This window comes from Mauremys reevesii, linkage group 2 (genome assembly GCF_016161935.1).
Source record: "Mauremys reevesii isolate NIE-2019 linkage group 2, ASM1616193v1, whole genome shotgun sequence".
NCBI lineage: Eukaryota > Metazoa > Chordata > Testudines > Geoemydidae > Mauremys > Mauremys reevesii.
In genome coordinates, this window is record NC_052624.1 from 133,650,183 (window position 1) to 133,674,804 (window position 24,622).

At 41.3% G+C, this 24,622-nt stretch overlaps 1 protein-coding gene across 12 annotated transcripts in view; it reads left to right on the forward strand.

The window, feature by feature from the left end:
• The window catches only part of TRIO (trio Rho guanine nucleotide exchange factor), a 437,405-nt gene that overhangs the window by 302,376 nt on the left and 110,407 nt on the right, over positions 1-24,622 (forward strand). For all 12 annotated transcript variants that reach the window (XM_039521976.1, XM_039521977.1, XM_039521978.1 and 9 more), the window contains 7 exons: positions 412-501; positions 4,675-4,767; positions 8,167-8,278; positions 10,554-10,744; positions 16,066-16,167; positions 21,993-22,135; positions 22,855-22,954. In XM_039521976.1, the coding sequence (XP_039377910.1) occupies positions 412-501; positions 4,675-4,767; positions 8,167-8,278; positions 10,554-10,744; positions 16,066-16,167; positions 21,993-22,135; positions 22,855-22,954 (831 nt within the window). The remainder of the gene's footprint in view (positions 1-411; positions 502-4,674; positions 4,768-8,166; positions 8,279-10,553; positions 10,745-16,065; positions 16,168-21,992; positions 22,136-22,854; positions 22,955-24,622) is intronic.

The following is a 24,622-nucleotide window of genomic DNA, read 5'->3' on the forward strand; positions in this document are numbered from 1 at the left end:
AAGTACTTTTCTTCCTTTTGGAGTAAACAAACTATTGACTTTAATTAAAAAGCTAATGTCTGCCAACAAATGTAAGAACATGGTTCCCACTGAAATCAGTTTGAGTTGCGTTCATACACCCGAGGGCAGAATATAGCTCACTTAACTATAAATCGACTTTCTCATTCCTTTTTATTATTTTGATTGTAATATGTTTGGAGCCCTTCAAATCTATGGATATCCACTGACCATGTTTGCGAATCGTGAATTGGACGTGGATACAAATTTTGTATCCGCCCAGGGCTCTAATTATGTTGTTTATTTTCTCACAATGCTGGGTTGAATCGGAAAAGAATCCCCAGTAGTTTGACTGGTTTCAGGCAGTGGAAATGCTCTTTCATAAGCTGTATAAATTTGCATTTTGTTCTGCAGGCAGACAAGTTTCAAATGTATGTTACGTATTGTAAAAATAAGCCAGATTCTACCCAGCTGATATTGGAGCATGCAGGAGCATATTTTGATGTAAGTACCAGACTTTTTGTGCATATATTAAAAATAAAGATGGGTTGTTTTTAATCATGCAGTTCTAATTATATTGGAATGCCTAAGAAATTGGACATCTACTAGTAACACCAGATAAACTCTCCATAATTAATAATCCTACAACATAATGTCAATTAAATCTAAGAACTTTTATGTCTCTGGTGTCTAATATATAGTATTTTATTGCTATTTTAGTCCCCTAAAATCAATTAAAATATAATTTTAAACAGTCGCTATCACCTGTCAAAGGAATTGGAAACATTGCAGCGGTTGAATGTCTGTTTTGAAATGCAAACAGATTTTAGCAATTAAAACTCAGATATAAAACTACAGTTTTAGAGACAGATGTTGCATATTCTAACAATGATGAATTTGGTTCAGTTTGATTGTACTGAATCAAGACTAAAATCTTGGACTTGCAGCATGAAAATGTAAATTAACAATAACCTGCTTTTATTTCTATTCAACATACTGTTCAAAGCTTCTGTAGTCAGGGGGAAAGGGTCTCCTGCCTTGTGGTTAGCATCTACAGTGGCAGTTGCCCCTAATGGGTCTGGTTCATGCAACTCTGCTCAGTGGATACAGGGCAGCAGCTCCTCCTAGAGGATACAGGGTAGAGTGGGGTAAGGGAACCCGGTCCCTCCCACTCCACCAGGTTCCAACCCAGGGCCCTGTGAGGCTGGTTTGGCGGCACACCTGTCAGCATCTGATGTCTGCCTCAAGTTGGCTTCCCCGGGTCACTTTCACCTTCTGAGTTTCCAGCCCTGCTTCCAGTTGCTGGGTGCTGTGGCTCCTCCACTTCCTGGCTCAGTGCAGGCTCAGCTCAGGTCCTCCTGCTTTCTTAGAATCGTAGAATATCAGGGTTGGAAGAGATCTCACGAGGTCATCCAGTCCAACCCCCTGCTCAAAGCAAAACCAACCCCAACTAAATCATCTCAGACAGGGTTTTGTCAAGCCGGGCCTTAAAAACCTCTAAGGATGGAGATTCCACCACCTCCCGAGGTAACCCATTCCAGTGCTTCACTACTCTCCTAGTTAAATAGTTTTTCCTAATATCCAACTTAGATCTCCCCTACTGCAACTTGAGACCATTGCTTTTTGTTCTGTCATCTGCCACCACTGAGAACAGCCAAGCTCCATCCTCTTTGGAACCCCCTTCAGGTAGTTGAAGGCTGCTACCAAGTCTCTCCTCACTCTTCTCTTCTGCAGACTAAATAAGCCCAGTTCCCTCAGCCTATCCTCGTAAGTCATGTGCCCCAGCCTCCTAATCATTTTCGTTGCCCTCCATTGGACTCTCTCCAATTTGTCCACATCCTTTCTGTAGTGGGGGGCCCAAAACTGGACACAGTACTCCAGATGTGGCCTCACTAGTGCCGAATAGAGGGGAATAATCACTTCCCTCAATCTGCTGACAGTGCTCCTACTAATGCAGCCAATATGCCATTGGCCTTCTTGGCAACAAGGGCACACACTGTTGACTCATATCCAGCTTCTTATCCACAGTAGTCCCAGGGTCCTTTTCTGAAGAACTGCCGCTTAGCCAGTCGATCCTCAGCCTGTAGCAGTGCATGGGATTCTTCCATCCTAAGTGCAGCACTCTGCACTTGTCCTTCTTGAACCTCATCAGATTTCTTTTGGCCAAATCCTCCAATTTGTCTAGGTCATTCTGGCCCCTATCCCTACCCTCCAGCGTATCTACCTCTCCCCTATCTAGGTGTCCTCCATGAATTTGCTGAGAGTGCAGTCCATCCCATCATCCAGATCATTAAAGAAGATGTTGAACAAAACTGGCCCCAGGTCCAACCCCTGGGGCACTCCGCTTGATACTGGCTGCCAACTAGACATCGAGCGGTTGATCACTACCCATTGAGCCCGATGATCTAGCCAGCTTTCTATCCACCTTATAATCCATTCATCCAATCCATACTTTTTTAACTTGCTGTCAAGAATACTGTGGGAGACAGTATCAAAAGTTTTGCTAAAGTCAAGATATATCACGTACACTGCTTTCCCCATATCCACAGAGCCAGTTATCTCATCATAGAAGGCAATCAGGTTGGTCAGGTTTGACTTGCCCTTGGTGAATCCATGTTGACTGTTCCTGATCACCTTCCTCTTCTCTAAATGTTTCAAAATGGATGAGGACCTGCTCCATTACTTTTCCGGGGACTGAGGTGAGGCTGATCGATCTGTAGTTCCCTGGATTCTCCTTCTTCCCCCTTTTTAAAGATGGGCACTATATTTGCCTTTTTCAGATCATCCGGGGGAATTTTCAAAGATAATGGCCAATGGTTCTGCAATTACATCAGCCAACTCCCTCAGCACCATCGGATGCATTAGATCTGGGCCCATGGACTTGTGTGTGTCCATCTTTTCTAAATAGTCCTTAACCTGTTCTTTCACCACTGAGGGCTGCTCACCTTCTCCCCATATTGAGCGTAAAGCGAAAACCGCGTATAGTCAGAACCCCCCAAGCCCTTTAAATCCCGCCCGCAGCTCCTGCCGGGGGGGGGGGGGGGCATTTAAAGGGCTCCACCAGGCTTCCCGCTGCCTCCAGGCCTTTCAGCGTAAAGCTGAAATCGCGCATGTTAAATGCGCGTAAGTTGCAAGAGACCTGTATATATGATGTCCATTCGAGACAAGGGCAAAAAGGCCGCAACTGCTTCTGGACTTTCAGTACTGAACTTCATTGAGAACTCATAGTTGCCACATTAGAGGACTCCCTTTCCAAATGTGCCCTTGGTTAAAGAGCGCATGTGTATTTAAACATCAATTATGATGCTCCCTCCTAAGTATATACTCTGAGCCATCACTAGCTAAATGGATATTGGTAAGAACTGTTTGTGTTAAGAGGAGAAAAAAGGGGCTTGTTATTTAATCACCTCTACAAAATCTGTACAGGTATCTGAACTGTATGCAAAAGAACTTTCACTAATGCCACCAACAGTATGAATGTTTTAAAGACCCATCACATTGGACTTCCACATGCTGCAAATAGATGAAAATGAAGAGCTGTGTTGGGAGAGAAAACTAGTCAGAGATGACCAAATAATCCTATATAATGTGTAATTAGGCAACTAATATTGATGTAAAAAGTGTGTGTGTACAAATGAACACTATATATATATTCTTATATGCACACAACACGCATACATGTAACACTCGTAGCTAAATATATATATATATAAGATAAGACTGCATTGTATATTATAGGCATGCTGTTTGCAACTGTATAAAACCTCAAACTTACGATTTCCTTAAAAGCACACTACCTTGTGCTTCTGAGTCTATTAAAGAAATCTATCATATCAGCTTCAAACTAAAAACATACTTGACTTCATATTTAATACACAGCCTGTACCTCAATGCTGTGTGTGCGACTGCATTACAATCATGGTTTCACAACTCATGGATTCAGTAGATAATGTGCTACTTAAAAATGAGTACAACTACCCTGTGAGTATGAATTGTATTAGTTTTGTGCCAAATTGACACAACCAATCAGTGAAACATTCAGTGTTTGATGTTCTTAATTAGCCTACTTTTATAACTGTCATATTATAAAGGAAGAAAGTCCTCGATGTAAATACTCAGCTTTCCTCTTTAAAATCTTGCCTACTATTGCTGAGCTCTTTCCCTTTTGGTAAGTAGTCAGTAAATTATACTTCGTGCTCCCTCTGCTGGCCTTGTAGCAGCAGTTAATGAAACACGCTTTCCTGAGTTAGTTACACTTAAGTTAGCAAACCACAGTGTGAAATCTGTTCCCAAATGGGCGTTGGCTATTGCCAGACAATATCATCACAGCCAAAAGCATTTCCCTGTTTACCCAAAGCAACTTAGGAAATAATTATCAAAGTTAAAATGCCTAAAAACTCAGTGTTTCAGATCCAGAGTCTTTGCTGTTTAGATGCAGGTCCTTTTTAAATGCTTGATGACACTTGGCCAGGAAGTTAAAAGAATTTTTATATAGAAGGGGGAGCAGATGCACTCAAAATATAATATGCTTTGATTTGAAAATCTTGCTATACCATCCTTTTTTCTTTGCCCATTACAATGGAAAGGGCAGGTACTGTATCAAATGTAACACTTGTAGCTGGCTAACCTACTATTGTTAATACACATGACACTCAAATTTGTCATTGTTTAATACAGGAAATACAACAGCGACATGGATTGGCCAACTCCATCTCCTCTTATCTTATCAAACCTGTCCAAAGGATAACAAAATATCAGCTTCTCTTAAAGGTAGGTATCACTTTAAAATTTTAGGATGTCTGATCCTGCAGTTCTCATACAGGCAAAAACCCCATCATAATCAATACGACTGTTACTTGCATAAGGCCTGATGCTACAGCTTTTCAGTGAGCCTCAGGAACTGCAGTAACATCTTCTGTAAGAAACTGCTTAAAAATGAAAAATTGTCCTAAATAAGCAATTTTCTATTTAGACACCAGTAAATCAAATATGACACCTATATACTTGCCCTAGTTATCCTACTCTTAGTTTTAAAAATACTCTCTTGGCTTTTCCAGTTAAAAAATGAGCAGCTAATGTCCACCCCAAGAGTTTATGAATGATAATGTTGAAATAGCTTCTAGAATGAAGCCTCATAAGCCTCTAGCTGTATTAATATTTTTAAATGGTTTAATATACTATTAAGAGTGTCTGGAAAACCACTGGGTTATGGATTTTTATGTAATACTGTATAAAATTATCTAGACAATGACATTGCGAATACTAAAACACAAATAGACACCTATTGCTGCCACAAGATGGGGGTAAATTAGAGCCTACAATTAAGCAAAAGAAGTATTTGACAATGGACAGAGAACACTTTGGACTCCAGGGCAATGCTTACGAGACTTGAGCAATGTACTGTATTTGTAGTTTTAAATACTCTAGGGTATCCTGGGGTTTGTGTGCTTAACAAATTCAAAATTAGATGTTAACTTTTTCTCTCTTTAGCTAAAATTGCACTTTGATTTGATTGCCAGCCTATGTACTGATAAGATATTCCTTATTGTTCTTTTTAAATGTTTAATAGCTTGGCCGTTTCAGGTCACAACAGGTGGAAACTAACATCACATTTTATATTGAATGTGAAATCCTCCGTCTCCTCTGCCAGTGGAAAAAAATTATGAATACATCCATAATCCTGTTAATTATTTAATTTACAATATTGATCTAAACAGATGTGTCTTTAGAAAGTGTCAACTGTCAGTTTCAAAACTTAATTTTAAATATAAACATTGCCAAAATTATGGATTAATACAAAAGTTGTGGGGCAGCCTGGTATCTGAGTTCATTGGTGACTTGCACTGACAAGAAAGCCTAGTTTCATGACCCCAATGAGTCACAAAGCAGTAACTTTGTGAGTAGAATATGCCTCACTACTCACAAGCAGCCATTTCATCCCCCTAGTGGCATTGACATCCTCCATATATCTTTCAGTTACCTGTAGCTTAAAGGGTGTTGGTGCATTGTGGGATACTGAGAGAGGCTGGAGGGGGATGAAAATGTGGACCAGCCCATATCCCCAGGAGAAGAAATAAAAATAAAAACAAACTGAAAGTTAGGACTAAATGACACTCTCCACTTATAGTTGTTTCTTAATTAATGAGGGAATGCAGTGGCAGTGTTGTGAGCTGGGTCAGGCTTGAACTTAAGTTTGAGGACTGGTCTTCACAAGGGGGAGATCGCCGCCGCTGCAATCGATATATCAGGTGTCGATTTAGTGGGTCTAAATCAATGGCAGAGCACTCTCTGATTGACTCCGGTACTCCAGCTCCTCAAGAAGAGTAAGGGAAGTCGACCGGAGAATATCTCCTATCGACATTGACTTCAGTTACAATATTCACATAGCTGGAGTAGCATAATTTAGATTGACTTACCCCGGTAGTGAAGCCAAACCCTGAGTTAGAGTCCAGCGTAGGGCTATTGCTGTTTGAAGTCAGATTTGATGGTGCCAAAAGTGCCAAGCTTTTCTCATGAAATTTCAGCCTAAAGTGGCAGAGTCCAAAAAACAACTGGACATTGTCTTTCATCTGGACTAGTCAGAGTGCCTAGGTTAGCTGTTTTCATGAGGTTTTGCCTGTATCTGGACCAGAATTAGAAAATAGGCTCCTTTCACTTTTGGAAGCAACCAGTACCAGATACACAGAAGTGGGTGTAGATGCAGCGTTCCTAATCCAACCCCAACTCCCTGTACCTGAAATCAGACTGGGTTGTAAATCAAGGCTGTGGCATACATTTTGGCCTGTCTCCGGACTTCATGATGTGGGATGATGTGCTGAAGGAAGACTGGAAAACATTAGGGCTGACAGTTTTAAGGAAAGTGTCCAACAGAGGACATTTATGTTTATTTTGTGTTTCCGATTATTCATGCATTATCTCCTGCTGTTCGTTTGTCTTACCTCCACACCACTCCCTATACAGTTTATTTAAATTATGTCTCTCCCCTGCCATTTCATTCTATTCCGCTGTGCAGACATCAGCAGAGTGAAGCATCCTGATTATATGCTTCAGAGAGCAGTCTTCTAATACACTGTTGTTTGCTGCCACCTGCACAGTGAAGTAAGGGATTAAAACAGCATTTTAAAGAGGAAAAAAAGGCAAAGGAAGGAGACTTGGCAGATGTGAAAGAGCATAAATAAAAGCAACTAGGAAGAGTAGAGCGAGCCAACAAATTAGAGGCAGTTGAAACTTCAGATGGCTAGGTCACTCCCCCAGATTCTGGCAAGTTGCTTTAATTTGTCTCTTTCAGAACCTATGCCCAGAAAGTTCTTGAAGTATCTTCAGCTTTTAGTGCTAAAGCCACGTAACTCTGAAGTCTGTTTTTACTCTAGTTTCTTGCATTTATTGTGCTGACCGTTTTTTTAAAAAATGAAGTAGCAAAAATAGGCTAAGAGTGAGCAATAAGACAATTTTATTTTTTAAAGGGAAAAGTAGTTCTAGAAACATGCTGTAGCCAATGTGGAGCCTGGCTTGGATACCTGACGGGGCATATATGCCCCTTCAGCTAAGGAAAGATGGGTTTTATACCTGTGTTGTTTAGAGGCTGCAGCAGGGTGGCTCATGAATGTCTGACACTAGGACAGTACTTGATTCTAAGGCAGGAATGTGGACCCAGGCAGTTTCATGCTAAAGTCAAGTGGGAGTCCCCAGGTGCACCAGGATGTATACTGTTAAGTCAGAATGCAGGATTTGTGGCCCTAGTTTCTAGTGCTTAAGCACATCTCTTTGACCAGTACGTCATGTACACATAAATATTCAAGCAAACCTATAACTTTTGGAAGATTTGCAAGAGTATACTAACATTTTATTGAACGTTGGACATTACATTTTTAATCACTTTATCAAAAGCTTCTTTAACACACTCGGTTTTAAAAACTGATTAATATTTGGATTAGCTTACTTTAAAATGTATGGATAGTTAACAAATCAAATAGAATCTCTTGCTACCCCTTCAGGGCCTGATCTTGCGAAGCATAGAGTATGCTACACTGCCACTTGCAGTCTGAGAGGAGCTGAAGGGCACCTGGCAGGATGAGGCCTTTGGTCACCAGAGCAAATGCTGCTGTTTTTCGTTTTGTTGTATTGTAGAAACAGATATTATGCTAATAGTGACCTGTTGATCTTCTGCAGGAGCTTCTCACCTGCTGTGAAGAAGGTAAAGGTGAGATTAAAGATGGTCTGGAGGTAATGCTTAGTGTTCCAAAGCGAGCCAATGATGCCATGCACCTCAGCATGCTGGAAGGTAAAACTAAAACTTGCTACTGTACACTTGTGTAATAAATTCTGTAACTACATATTAAAATATTTGCTGAAGTCAAAGTGGAAATTTGTTTAGAGTTGCTGTCACTTTCTAATGACGTTGATATGCTTTCATCTTTTTGGCATGGAGTTATTTGGATGATTTCTTTTTATAAAACTATAAGGTAGCAGATGACAAAAACCATAGTAATATATCTGATTAAAAAAAGGATGTTCTAACATCTTGACATACAGCTTACTTACAGTTGAAACATTTGATTCAGTTCTATTCTAAGAGAATGCATCTTGAGCTAAATAACCTCAGCTGCATTTCTCATCCAATGTCATAACTTTTTTTGTCTGAAGAAAGTTCAAAAAAGTACGTAAATCCACCAGAGGTGGTTCTGGTCTATGTATCAAGTAATAATCTCCAGGAAGGTCATTGCTTTCACATCTGTATGCTGTCTGTTCTATAACTGACTTCCGGTTCAAAAACAGTACGTCTTTTGGCAGCTTAAAAAAAAAAAGGCAACATAAACCAATTTAGTCTTAGACATAGCCAGAAAAGGACAATCATGTACATGCAGAATATAGCAGGCATTTAAGTTTGGATTCAATTGCTTACATATGCTTATAATTGACATTTAACCCAAAAGCATTTCATAGTCTGTACATGATCATGTATTGCATAAAAAGATCCCCCATATACTTGATAACTTTGATGGAAGATCTGCTTCATAAAGCAACCCATCACAAATAGAGCTAAAAGCATGACCACAGCAGATTTAAGTTGAATATAAAGGATTTATCACAGATGTTTTGGCTAATATTTACATTTTCTTTGAAACTATTGTGACTGCAGGGTTGGGCCCTGTGATAGGAAACTGAAAACACTTCAGATGGGATTTCCAAAATCTCCCAAGTGACTTAGAGCACACCATGCATTCACTTTCAGTAGGACATGTGCTCCTAACTGTGTCTTTTGAAAATCCCCCACCCCTCCATATTCTTATGGAACTACTAAAGTGAATGAAAGTTTTCAGGATTAGTCCCAAAGTTCCATGCAGTGTGAGCTTGAATTCTGAATGTTCATCCTTTACCATTAAGAGCATCTAGGCCGACTCTACAGAATATTCTATTTCTTTCACCAAGGATATGTGCATAGTTATGAGTCATTCCCTGGTGGATGAATCTAGTGAGTGTGAACACATTTCCTTTTGTCTCAAGAGACTCCTAAATGAGCATCCTAATCCAACTTCTCTAAGATACTCTCTACTATTCTACTCTCTACGTATTTCTCTATGTAAATTGTTTTATATTGTCATGGTAGTCGAGGTCCCATTTATATGCAGCTTTGTTACATAATTTTTTACACTTAAACATAGAGTAAATGTAAATTCACCCTTAAATGATGGAGAGGGGACTTTACTACCACTTTGCTGTGACCTGTGAGAGATTTCTGAGGTCTGTATTCTTTCTATAGTAGTTACTGAACTTCTTTTATTAAGAAAAGAAAAGATGCCATTGGTCTAGACTGAGAAGTGCACTGGTTAAATTGTGCTTGCCAATTGATAGTGGGTAAAAGTAAATGAGTTTAGAAGGAAACTGGTGTTTGAAGGCCAGAAGTCTTTCTTCAAATTACATTCCTCTCTTTTGAAAGAGAGATGAGCCTGATGGTGCTCAGTAAGTACCCTGAAATCTGAGCAGGTGTGGATCCCAACTAGAATATGCGGCTCAGATCCATCTGTTCCCTAGAATTATAGGTAGAATAAATCTAGTTGGGCTTAGAATATCCAAATTTGTATTCACTAATTTAAAACTGACACCTGTTGTCCTGGTTTTCTGTCACATGAGGTTAAAGTCTCATTTAGCTTTAGATGAGTCCAAACCTTCACAAGACAAAATAGTTTTTTAAGACTTCAGACTAAGCTGGCAGAAACCTTTTAAGAAAAGTTTGATTTCATGATGGGGGGGGATGTACAGGAGAAGCTGATTTTGGAAACGTCATTTGGAGCCAGAATCTTACCTGAAAAGTTCACAAGACTTTTCAGCTGTTGAATCGAAACATAAACTTGAGTTATGATTTGGTTTTGAATTGTAAAGCATACCCTAAACCAAGTGGGATTGGAATAGCGCCTCCTGGAACCCTCTCTGTTAAAAATACTAAATATATTTGAAAACGGAGGGATGAGGGAATGATTTGATAAAGCATGGTATGTTTTTAGTGTTCTCACTTTTACTTTTCAGCTTCACATTGTCTATCTTTGCCTGTTTTGCAGGGTTTGATGAGAATATTGAATCTCAGGGAGAGCTCATCCTTCAGGAATCCTTCCAAGTTTGGGACCCCAAAACTTTAATCCGAAAGGGTCGTGAGAGGCATCTCTTCCTCTTTGAGATGTCCTTGGTCTTCAGTAAAGAGGTGAAGGACTCAAGTGGGAGGAGCAAATACATATACAAGAGCAAACTGTTTGTAAGTATGAGAAAACAACAGAAGATTGTTGTCCAGACAAATTAAAGAGTTCTTATCCAAATGTAGCCAAAAGTTAAAGCAGGTGTATTCAAATATCTTAAACGTGACCTTGAAACATATATGAAACTTTAGCTTTCAGCATGCGCCAAAAAAAAAAAAATGCTTGAACTTGATAGTGTTGGATCATTGACCTTTTAAGGTAAGCAGTTAGGCTTACTATCTTGTCGTGCTTCTGCGAAGAGGTGTGTTGAAATGTTGAAGTTATTAGTCCTCATGGAACCTGTGGAGGTGAAAGAGAACTTTACGTTAGTTCAGTCCTTAACAGTTTTGTATGTATCCATTGTACAGGTGATTGTTATGTGGGATGCATTTTTATAAGACTAAATGAGTTTTTTAAAAAAGGATTTGCCTGACACAGAATTATTAGAAGTAGTATTTATAACTGCTAACCATTGCAATTACATTAGCACCCAGATCTCCTGATCACCTCTACTAAGATAAAAGAAGAGTCTACCTGTCCTGAAGAGCTTGCAGTGGGCTTTGTAGAACACACAATTCTTTAGTAGTAGCTTCAGTGTATGTTCTGTTCTTACAGGGCCTATTGAACCCTGCTTGCAAACAAATATTTTATTGGCTCCAGATAGTTCTGTTTATGGTCTGTTGGAAAGACGTAAACATAAATCACTCTTTTAATTTCTAAAAATGTCCTTATCATATGCTTTGGCCAGATTTATAAAGGTTACAAAACTGAGATTGAGATATTTAAACGGAGCATAAGGTAGATAAGTAACTCACTTTCTTTGGCAACCCTAGTCTAAACCAATAATGCAGACCATGGTTCAAAAAGTAAGAAGTATTCTCTCAGTTCCTACCCTATCTACGCCACACTCCTATCAGCCCCACTCACCTGCTAATCCTTTCCTCTGGAAAAGACTTGGAGAATAACTACAGCATGTCCTAAACATCAGCTTTGAAGTGAGGCTGGTAACAAATGACCTCATTGAGCACAGCCTACTTTGTTGCCCACGTGAAGCTGACACCGGGAAATCATAAGTTTGAGCACCTCAGGTGATCTCAGCTGCTAAGGCTTTACCTGGGAGTAAGAGCCGCATGTAGGATAAGTACTAAAAAATAAACTCTGTCTCTTGCAAGGTTGTCATTTCAGTCTCCAGCTTCTATTAGTAGCTTTCAGAGCCAGAGTGGTTGCTGGGGAAACACTGAGAAAGGTGCTTCCTTACACGTACCAAAAACTGTCGCCGTGCCTCAGTTGTGACCTACTAAAAACCAAAAAAAGCTCACCCCTGCTATCCTCGTCTTAAAACATCCTGAGTGCACAGCCTGCCAGTCATCGCAATCTGTAGGACCGCTATTGAGACAACCAAACACTTTCTTTTGTGATCTAAACTGTGGTTTGATTTGAAGTTTCTAGGGATGAGAAGCTGGTGTATTATAAAGTCAACTTCTGACCCAGTAATGAAATGTTAGGGAACAAAATGGGATTCATCATTAGTGCTAACGTCTAAAACAATCCCAGAGCTCTGCTTCCTGCCCAGTGTTGATGTTCTCATGTTGCTCTGTGCCGAGTAAAGAGCATAAGCTGGAGTTCATGTTGCTGTATAGCAGTCCTGCCTGATATCAGAAATAGAATGCATCAAGTAAATTTAAAAAAAAACAACAGCTTCAAGATCTAACTGGAGGAACAGATTGAAAATGTAGTAAGAGTTTGGAGTCAGAGAACAGGGTTGTATGATAGAGCTCCAAGTCCTGCACCAACTTTGGCTTGTTTTGGTCTTAAAAGCCATACATATAAATAGTGTTCTGTCAGCTTCCCTGTGAAATGTCAGTACTTTCTATATGAAATTAACTATCTTGTACATGTCAAAGAAACAGATGTTAAGAGTTTATACCTGGATGCATGAGTGCAGCTGCCTGATTTTTCACACTTGCTAGGAATAGACAGTGTATTGCAAGGGTAGGCAAACTTTTTGGCCTGAGAGCCGCTTTGGGTTTTGTAAATTGTATGGAGGACCGGTTAGGGGAGGCGGTCATGGCCCAGCCCCTACCTCCTATCTGCCCCCACACACACTCCTGCCCCGTTCCCTGACGGCCCCTCTGGGACCCCAGCCCGACCCACACACTCCCACTCCCTATCCCCTGACTGCCCCCGGACTCCTGCTGCCCCATCCAGCCCCTTCTCTCATTCCTGACAGCCCCCCCCCCCCCGGGACCTCTGCCCCATCCAACCACCCCTTCTCCCTGTCCCCTGACTGCCCCTGGAACCCCTGCCCATGACTGCCCCCTGGTGCCCCATCCAACCCCCCATCCTTCCTGACTGCCCCCCGGGATCCCTGTCCCCATTCAACCCCTTATTCCCCTTCCCAACTGCCCCGACCCTAGCCACCCCAACCCCTGACCACCACCCCGAACTCCCCTGCCCTCTATCCAACCCCCTCTGCCCCGTGCCCCCATACTATGCTGCCTGGAGCACCGGTGGCTGGCGGCACTACAGCCGCGCCACCTGGCTCGAGCCAGGCCACGCCACTACCACACAGCACAGAGCACTGGGTCAGGCCGGGCTCTGCAGCTGTGCTGCCCCAGGAGCTCGCTGCCCGCTCAGAGCATTGGGCTGGCGGCGGAGTGAGCGTGCTGAGGCTGCGGAGGACGGGGGAGAGCAGGGAAGGGACCGGGGGCGAGCCTCCTGGGCCAGGAGCTCGGGAGCTGGGCAGGACAGTCCCGCAGCTGGATGTGGCCTGTGAGCTGTAGTTTGCAGACCCCTGGTGTATTGTCTTCCTGCTGTGCAATTCCACATCATAACCCATCTGGCCTTTGCCATTATTAACCTATGACAGGGAAACATTTCTGTGTGCATATGGAAATGTTAATCTTAAAGGCAGAACTAGGATTAAGGTTTATGGAAAGTTTTCTGTTTACATTGGTTTTGTCAAAAACCTCGGTGTTCTGTGGAAAACTTTTTACATTGTGTTTCCTTTCCATGGAAAATGTTGAATTTTCATAGAAAAATCAAAAAAAATTCTGCTGAAAGCTGATTATTTTCTATTTCAGGTATTTAGACAGAGTGTTGATATTTCCCTGGAAAATTTTGACAAAAATCTTTTTTTGTTTTTGTTGTAATTTTCCATGGCAGCATTTTCTAACCAGATCTAATGAGGATATCATCAAAATAATACTCTGGGGATTAAATTGAAGAAAGAGAGTAAATCCACTACCCTCAGCCCCTGTAATACAAAAGTACATTGCTTGCCTCAAAATCAGAGGATTGATGACTAAATTACTACATATAACTCGACAAAAAGTGAAATTAAAGGAATGCCACCTCCTGAAAAAGTGCAACTGTTTTTTATCCAGTATTGTGACAAGTAACAACTGAATTACTGTCAAACAACTGAAAGGGGTTGGAGGAAGAAAATATATTTTCCTTTTGTTTCAGTTTCACATGGTACACCTTACAGCACTTTATGAATAAGCAATTTCTTGGAGTAGATGGAGGAGAGACATTAATTTAAAAATCTAGAAAAATGTGTGAAAAATTTATAAAAATTGGCAGGACTTGGGAGCAAGTGCAGTACCTGAAACTACAGTCCTAAATTATTTTTTAAAACTTGACTAGAATTCAAGTTGTTGTCTTAATAACTAAAATATATACTTAGAACTTGCTGCTGAATATAAATTATTCCATTTCTTGTCATAGTTTGAGACAAGCAGTGGACTTCTGTATTACTAGGGTTTATTGTTCTCCTCTTCAAATAGTCTAGCTCATGTTTATATTTCTGCCAGTACCCTGTATAAATTATCTGATTTCTTTCTAATATTTCTATCCTCTGAGCAGTATCTGAGGATGGGGCTTTTCAACACCCATGTCCCTATGGCACCCAGAGGATTGCTTTTCCAAGTATCACTTATACTAATGACTTTTTAAAGTTCACTTAAAAATACTTTTCTGATATTTTTTAATTGTGATGTTACTTGTTAATATACCCTTCAGTATTTGCACTATACAGCATGTTGGTACATGCAAAGATTGTTCATAGACCAGTGAAATATATTTTACACTTTGTTTGAAATAAAAGTGCTTTACAAACATTCAGCACCCTTATGAGGTAAATAAGACCAAGTTTACAGATGTGGATGACAAAGCAGTGAGTCTACCTGATTTGACCAAGGCCACAAAAGCAAGTAGTCTTGAAATGCTACTAGAAAAAAATAGTGCCTCCCATGCTCTGGCTATCCAGTGCACACTACAGTCAGTGTGTATATGCTAGTAGTGCTGTGTGTGTGTGTAGGAAGATAGAGTTTCCATTATGCATGTAACAATTTACTTTGTTACTTGCACTTAAGTCATTACCCTACATAACAATTCTGAACCCTCACCTTTGACATTTAAAGAGTCAGGCATCTTGCAGTTTGATTTGTATGTCCTAATTTATTTGCTAGTCCCCTTGGATTATATCCTTTTTGTATTGCTAAAGGAAAAACTAATTGATATTTTAGATCATACTCCGATTGGAAAGAAAAAAAACGTTATTGGATGTTCAGTGCACAGGAACTGAGGGGTTGGGGCGGCATCACCTCATGTATCCGGGGAGGGGCCACAGACATGAGGCATGAATGCCACCCCTCTACAGAAACTGCTAGGCAAAAGTCTCCGGCTCTGGTGTGCGCGCACACCTACTTGGAATACACATCTGCATCACATCTTGAAGAACCAGTTACTTGGAAATGAACTTGGAGGTTACTTACTGTAAGTAACCTCCAAGTTCACCTCCAAGGTCATGCAATTTCTAAATCACTTCCATTATTGGAGAGGGAAGGAAACACATTAGAAGTGATTTCTTAGGTAGAAAGGAGATTAGAATTTTAAACATAAAGAAAAAACTTCTCTTGTTAATCCATGATTTCCAGGCAAGAATATTATCCCTTACCTGCTGTAATAATTGCCATTATCTCTAACTGAAATAAGTGAGGAGAGCAGCTGCTTGACGTCTAGCCTGAGAAACTGACACTTTGAATAATGAGGATTTGGGTGAAAAATCCAAACATAGAATTTCTGACATGTTATTTGGTGGTGTAACCACATATTTATTATGTTGTATACCAATGTTGGAAGCAGTTTGCTGAAAATCGTTTTATTTCTAAGCAAAAAAGCCAACAGATGGGGTTCTCAAAAATGCCAAAGTAGAGAGGAACTTTTGAATGTGCAGAGTGACTTAGGAGTATATGTTCATCTTAGTGGAATAATTGTCTTTCTGTGGATACTGTGCAAAAATTATCATAGAGTCCTAACCAATTTTTCTCACTTCCAGACTTCAGAGCTGGGTGTCACAGAGCACGTAGAAGGAGATCCTTGCAAATTTGCACTGTGGGTAGGAAGGACACCAACTTCTGACAACAAAATTGTGCTTAAGGTAATTTTTCAAGAAGGCATTTATGCTTCTTATATCAGTTGTTTGACTGTAGATCTTTATACATTACTGTTTAAAACAAACAAAAAATAACCTCTGTGAAATTGATTGCCTATGGATGAACAGCCCCTTGAGCCGGGTAAACTTACCTTAACCTTAATTAGGGATGGTGTATATTAAATTTTAATGGTCCTTTAGATACTGGGAGAGTCTGTGCAGCCCACCAAGGAATAAGCAATCTTGTTCTCTCCAGTAAATTTGAGAGGAGTGGAAAGCTGTTTGATTTGTTTACTTTGCTTTCCTGTTGGGATTTAAATCCTCTTGATTGAGAATTTAAGCCAGCCGCTAACTGATGGGAGTCAGGAAGAAACAAACCCATGGACAGGCTCTTCCATAACTATCAGTTATAGTGTTTTTTTGCGCTTTGTATCTGTTACTGCTTGCTGGTGGACGGTGTGATCTACTAGATAGATAACTAATCCAATCTAATGTAGCAATTCCTATATTTGAGTAATATTATCCTAACTAGGCTAATCTTGTGCACGGTGAGTAATGTGGAAGACATGACTCCTACTGTAGCCTACTAGTAAAGGAAAGATGTGAAATGCTGCAAAGGAAGTGTTAAACGATGTTTAAGCCTGATCTGCCTAAAGCCGAGTAGAGTGTTGTGTGTGAATGGGTGAACACTGGGGAAAGCAGCCTCTATGATTTATCCTGCGTCTCTGAGAGGTGCCAGTACTACAAGAGAACTGAGCAACATTTCAGAGGGGGAACAGCGAAGAGGACTTCAGGAGCTAGCTGAGCTGTAAGTGCTGGTCATAATGCCCAGGCTCCACGAGACGTGTCCTCCCTCCGGACAGAAGTGTGATAAACATGAGCAGGAGGCATTGTGATAGTGATGAAGACCATTCTTGGATTAAACCAGAGACAGAGGTGCTATGACAAGCCTTTTGAGAACCAGGCTGTGAGCTCTGAACTGAAAGAACAGCCTTTAAATTGTGAGTCTAGGGATCATCAGAAAGCAGGGCCTGCAGCAGAGCGAGTCTCTAGGCAACCTAATGAACACAGCTGGCCTGTAGTAAGCGGCCTGATTGGCTACACAACCTGATTGGTGGGAAGAGTCAGCAGACCGGCTCTTAAGCCCAGCAGCAGCAGTTTAGCGGCTGCTCAAAACATTTGTCCACAGTTGTGATAGGCTGTGCCTGCTTAGAATCATAGAATCATAGAATTCAAGATCAGAAGGGACCATTATGATCATCTAGTCTGACGTCCTGCAAGATGCAGGCCACATAAGCCGATCCACCCACTCCTTTAGCAAGCGACCCCTGCCCCATGCTTCGGAGGAAGGCGAAAAACCTCCAGGGCCACTGCCAATCTTCCCTGGAGGAAAATTCCTTCCTGACCCCAAATATGGCGGTCAGCTGAACCCCGAGCATGCGGGCAAGACTCTCCAGCTATACCCTCTTGAAAAATGTTATATCATATCATTGACCCATTGTACTATTTACTTCAGTGTGGCCCTTAATTGACCTATTGACTAAGCCTGTTATCCTATCATACCATCTCCTCCATAAACTTATCTAGCTTAATCTTAAAGTCATGGAGGTCCTTCGCCCCCACTGTTTCCCTCGGTAGGCTGTTCCAGTATTGCACTCCCCTGATGGTTAGAAACCTTCGTCTAATTTCAAGCCTGAATTTCCTGACTGACAATCCTGACTTGTTCCCAGCCCTGCCCTTGCCTTGCCTTAATCCAGGTAACCTGGTCTTACCCACAGCTCCGATTCCTCATTTTGGACTCCACATGTCAGAGCTGGCCTTTGACTCTGGTTCTGACTCTGGGTTCCAATTCCTGGCGTCCAACTTCTGCTCTAACCACGGGGCACGACTACCACTGTCCTAGTCACATGACAGTTTGAGCATCCCCAACCCCAACAATAAGAGAACTAGAGCTGATACGGTGAACATGGATTCTACAAAGGCCAATATCTCCCTGACAGAGATACCTGAGAGCCCTACAGATCTTACAGACCCAGGTTGTCTCCCTGCAAGTGCAAAATGTGGTTCTGCAAGCTCATGCCATGTTGCCATCAGCTGTGCTGCCTGCAAGCCCAAGCTTCCCCTCACCTGCCAAGTTCAACGGTGATTGCAACAAATTTTGTGGGTTCTTATATCAGTGTTGGCTCCTATTTCTACTACATACACAGTTGTTACCCCACTGATCAAGCCCGAGTGGGATTGATATCAGCCTCTTTACTGGGAAGGCCCTGTCTCAGGCGTCTCCACTCCTGGAGGAATCAAGCCCATTTCTAGGGCTGTTTGAAGACTTCATTCGAGCTATGGCAGAGGTCTTTGATGACTCGAGTCATGAGTATGTGGCCAAAGCCGCACTTCAGGGATTGTGGCAGGGATGCCAGGTCGTTTCTAAATATGCAACGGCGTTCCAACACTTGGGACAAGACACCACCACCACCACCACCTCTGGCTGAGATGGGGCCTGAGATCAGACTATGTTGACTGGAGGGAAATCATGTTACACAAAATAGAAATATTCACATGGGTAGGAAAAATACTCTTTTGGAGAGTGAGGGTGGGAATAGCTAACGTTCTGAATATTGGGTACTTTGACCTTGAGAGGTCTCAAATGGAGGAGTGGGACAAAGTAGCAGATAGCAGCACAGTACAAAGTAATACAGTAACTCCTCACTGAGCGTCGTCTCGTTGCTACGTCGCTGATCTATTAGAGAACATGTTCATTTGAAGTTGCACAATGCTCCCTTATAACGATGTTTGGCAGCCTCTCGCTTTGTCCACTGCTTGCAGGAAGAGCAGCCCGTTGGAGCTAGCTGGTGGGGGCTTGGAACCAGGGTGGGACAGCAGCCCCCCATCAGCTCCCCTAAGTTCCCTGTGCGGCAGCCCCCCAGCAGGCTATCAATTGCCGGGCAGTTCTGGTGTCCCTCTACTCACTGCCATGTGCTGCTCCTGCCCTCTGCCTTGGAGCTGCTCCCCGGAGCCTCCTGCTTGCTGTGGGAAGGGGGAAGACGGGAGGTGCTAATGTTAGGGTGTTTCTCTCCTACTGCTCCTGACCCCCTGCTCCTGGACCCCATCTCCACAGAGTGTGGGCGGGTGGAGGGACACAACAGGGCTCAGGACGGAGGGAGCTTGCTGCTGCTGTCTCAACTTGCTCATCTACTTAAAAAGGCAGTGTACTTAGACTGGGGTCAATGTACTTAAAGGGGTAATGTGCAAAACACACACACAGTGTGTGTGTGTCTCTCATACACACATGCATCCTCCCACCTATCCCGGCACTTTGGAAAGTGGAGAGAGTGGTGCACTCCAATGGGATAGCGTGGGTTCATCATCACATTCAGTTTCTGCAGGGGATGTTTGCAGCTACTTCCATGTGTCTATTGTGTCTCCTCCCTCCATTTGTGCTGCGTTGTAGCGTGTGAGGCTACATTAACAACAATGTGTTAACCCTTGAGGGCTCAGCCAAGTGCTAGTTCATCATTTGGCAGTAAGGCATTCCCTGGGAAATATCCCACCCTCTGACTTCACCACCTCAACCAAGCTTCACAATCATCATTGCTGTGTACAGTATTAAACTGTTTGTTCAAACCTGTGTCTGTGTCTGTGTAACATCTTTTGTCTGGCGAAAAAAAAAATCCCTGTAACCTAACCCCTCCTCCCCCCCATTTACATTAATTCTTGTGGGGAAATTGGATTCACTTAACATCATTTCGCTTAAAGTAGCATTTTTCAGGACCATAACTACAATGTTAAGCGAGGAGTTACTGTAACCAGTTCAGAATTGCTCTGAGCTGCCTTACTCTGAGGCACTCTTCTCTCCCTCCCTAGTAAGGGGAGTCTGACCCAGGCAGAGCAGGCTGGATGGAAAGAGAGTGACTGGCGGGAGTTCTTGTGTCTTCTGATGGAGATAAAATGTTGGTGGATGCAGTGGTTACCAATTAAAATTAAAAAAAAGTTATCAAATTTGCTGCTTAAATTTATTTTAAGTCAATAGGATAGTTACCCTATAGTAGAGTATCTGTGGGATTATTTGTATAGTAACAGCATATGGTGGCTATCACAGGAACTGCTGTGTTCTTAATCCATCCCTTGATTGGGTGAAGAGGATTAAAGCCCTTGATTATTAAATCCAAGCATGAAATGTTATATAACAGGCACTTAATTTTAGTCATAAGGCATCGGCCTGGAAACCATACAAAAATCTCACTCTTACTGTGTTTGGAGGATGAGAAATCATTCTAGTCCAAAATGACTAGACTGACAACAAAAGGGTTTTGCCTTTTTTTTTTTTTTAAGAACTGCCACGTGGAAATTAATTAAAGAATCTATGTGAAAGTCTAGCACCATAAAAGCCCTTGGCACTAAATTGATATTAGAGCAGACAACTCAACATTTCCGTCCACCAGCTCTCTTCCGAACCCTTTTTGGCACAACTAGCAGCTACCCAGTCAGAGACTGGTCTCCTGTATTTATATTTCAAACACTTAACAACTTGTTTCCTGGTTTGTTTGGGGTTTTTTTTTTCCCCTTGGTGGTTGTTTTTTTTTGTTGTTGTTTTTTTTTGAGGTAAAGTTTTTAAAGGCTCAGCTACCTGCAACATCTCAAGTTTTTTACGGTTTTCTTTGGAAAATATTTTTATAATCTGATTAAAACCGTGTCTGATATTTTAAGACATCCTTGCCATTTTATTTTTCAGACACATTTGTTACTAGTCCCTGCCAATTTTTTTTTCTTGTTCTGTACAAAGATGCCTCTGTAACTCTGAATTGTCGAAGTTGGAGCTTTGTATTGCTTCTGATATTGTAGCTGCAAAAAGAGCTATACTTCATAGAAAACTGTAAGGAAACAAATCTCCCTGTCTTCTATTTTTGAGGAGGGAGAGGTTTTTTGTTTTGTGTTTTAACAAAAAACGAAATGTTTGTCCTTACAGTTCAGCTGTTCCTGCAGCTTTTTTCCCAACTGAAGTCCCATTGTGAAACTTTACATAATTTGTATAATTAAATAAACAATTATGATGTATTAGAGGTTTATGATTCTGGTGGGAGAGGAAGTGGGAGCTGCAGGCTAATGCTTGAAACTAAATTTTAGTAGGACCTCGGCCTTGTCTATAATTTTGTGTCTGAAATAAATTGCACTTGCAAACAGCTCAATTGAGATGTTAAGTGACCTTCTTTGTGGCCATAAATAGCATTTGTACCCACAAAAAAAAGTGGCTGGATACCAAATGCTATTTGTTGCACCACAAAAATGCAGGTGCTCAATTAGAGGCAGTTCTTGAGAATCTGGCCCTTAAACAATGACGCTGTTCTCATGCAAACATCAAGAAATGGGGAAAGTAGTAGAGAAAACATAACACAGAAGCTTAAATATCTCAGTGAAAGAGTTGGTTTTCTATGAAATGGCAGCATATCTTTAAATGCAGTTAGACGTCACTCAGAATTTATTACTCAGTTTCTAATTTGTAAGCTGCTGTTACCGCACATGTCTTGCAATGTATTCATACAGAGGCTATAACACAATAGGGCCATGACCTTGGTTAGGGTTCCAGGGTGCTTCATTATGCAAACATATAGTAGGCAAAGCTGAAATTATTTATATTTTGATAAAACAGTATTGGTAACGAAAATAGTGGAATTTGAAAATGGGAACAGCTAGCTGGAATTTTCCATTAAAAGTATTTTTGAAAATAAAGATGTGAAACCATACTTACGCCTTTTCCCCTGTGTATATGTGTGGTTTACTAGTGAACACAGGCCTTCTTAACCATAATGGTCCATTTGTTTGTTTGTATATTAAAGGCTTCCAGTATAGAGAACAAACAAGACTGGATCAAGCACATCCGGGAAGTAATACAAGAAAGAACCATTCATCTGAAAGGAGCATTGAAAGAGCCAATCCACATCCCCAAAACAGCTCCAACAACTAAGCAGAAAGGAAGGAGGTTAGAATTTGAATAACTTACTAGGAAAATGGGGATCATTTTTAAAGTGCCCCATCATGAAGGCCATATTTTAACTGCAATCATGGAGTTTTCTGTAAGGAACACAGTGTTCTCAGTGCATTCAGTGACTTAAACCAATATAGGAGTCGTCGTTGGCTAGTGTTATCTTCAAGTGTGGTCCTTGTAAATTAAGCTCCAGTTGACCACAGTGCTGTACATGTTCAAATCTCTGCTCTAAATGCTCACTTGCATCTTTGTGTGGTGCTGTTCTAAAAGGATGTGTTGTTTGAAGTCAGTGTTATGTTCAGCGGCCTCGGAGGTGGGCATAGACCAGATGTACTCATTAAACTTTTACAGTATGTATTTTTTACTCAAGTTCCTTGTTTGTTTAAACTAGACTTCACACTTGGCAGTTTTGGTGAAATGGCTACCAGGGAGGGGGGGTTGGTCTCTGACCAAGGTTCCATGTAGTTGGCTGCTGCTGTATTTTTATACAGCTTAAGTTGAACAAAGATAGTTAGCTCAGTTCATTATATATTACAGTATAAAGCAAAGTAATTAAGCAAATGTTGGGGTGCAAGGCGTCATCAGTTGCTCTGTCTTAGGCACCCACTGCTGTAATATCGGGATGCCTTCCATTAGGATTTGCAGATAAGAACTGGCAGACTCTGAAACAGATGTGCTAACCAAATTCTGACAATTGGATTGTATGTTTGCAGAGATGGAGAGGACCTGGACAGTCAGGGAGATGGCAGCAGCCAGCCTGATACTATTTCAATTGCGTCACGAACTTCCCAGAATACACTAGACAGTGATAAGGTAAGAGACATGAAGTAATATTCCATTTATTTTTTATTTTTATTTTTTTAGCAAATGGCATACAGTTTAGACTGAGGTATCACCAACCCCTGAAGCATACTTCGGAAAGCCTTCCTTCCCCCAGATTGGCTACATGCAATAAAGAATATGCATTTTAGTCCCTTGACAATGGGTTATTCTGGTTTAAAACCATAGCCTTGAGGCAAGGCTTTCATTTATCCTAACTTATACTAGTCCTTTCCTCCATCCCAGAGTCATTTATAACTTTAACCCAAGTTAAATGTATGATGGTGAAGATAAAGGTAAAATCAGATTAACCTTCAAAGGTGTCCCTAATCTCTCTGAATCTTTCTGAAAATATACCTTGTGCCATTTGTGACAGCTAGGCAATACTGGCTATTGTGTCAAATAGGAATAGAATATCAACTTTGAAAGGGCACTGTCTACCAACAGCTCATATCAGCACAGTAAAATATTTTATAAAATGTGAAGGCTCCAACTGTCTAAATGTCATTGAGTAGGATGGAGTGTATCTGAGCCAGGCAGAGGTGTGCAAATCATCAATGTCATCATAGGACAGCTAGGAAACAATATTTTAAAAATTCACTTCTCCTAGAGTCCACTCCCCCTCCCTACGCCCCCCCGCCCCCCCGGGTTTCTATACTGATGGAACAGTTCAAGTCTACAGGCAACTGAGACTTTTTGCTAAATGAGGAAGAGAAGGAAGCAGGCAAGAGGTAAGTTCAGCTCCCTCAAAGATACTTAGGGCTGTTATTTATTGAATCTGCTGGGGGAAAAAATCTACTTTTTGACTAGCTGCAATTGCGCCAGCAATTGGTAGTCATTGGTTGTAGAGTTCATAGATCTTGGTGTCTACCCGAGCTCTAACACTGTTATGTATTTTCAAGTAAGAAGAGGGAGGGGGAAATGCCTCAACAGCTTTTGTTTGTGATATTTTCCTCTTCCATTTGGATAAAATCCACATTCTAATTTGAGCAGAAGCTGGATCTAGCGTGTCTCCCTATACATCATTTACAAAACTGTACTGTATATACTAGCGTTCATATATGGATATGTACTGAGGAAGAGGACTAATGCATGGTATAGTCTTCAAACATAATCTTTCCTTCTCTATGTTGGTTAGAGAAATGGCTAACTGTGTTTAGAAGCACTTCTACCTTATAAGCTGTTCTGCACGAGTGTAATCTAGGATTTAGTGAGTATTGGTGTAAGTGAACTCCTGGAGCTATAGGATATAGTGTTCAGCACTCTCCCCCTATGCTTGAGTTTGTAATGCCTGTTAAGTGGGTTGTTAGTAAGAAGTTTCTCCACAGATGTTATAGGGTGGAAGGCAATCAACATGTTAAGGGAAATCCTGAGGGAAGTTCATTCAGCCAAGCCTCTTAATAATTTTCACATGATGCATGAAGTATTGCTGTGAAAAGAGGCTACAGATAAGCCACCCAATTTTCTAGGGAATACTACATCATAAATAACAAAAGAGGGCGTTTGGTTATGCTGGGAATGGATTGCATCACCTTTTTATTGTCCAGCATGTGCTTCAAGTCAGCCATTGTTCATATTCGTTCCTGTCTCAGCCAGACACTGGGAAAGCAGAGACAGCATGTCATCTGGGTTTGGTGGGTTAACACAGTAGAACCTCGTTAA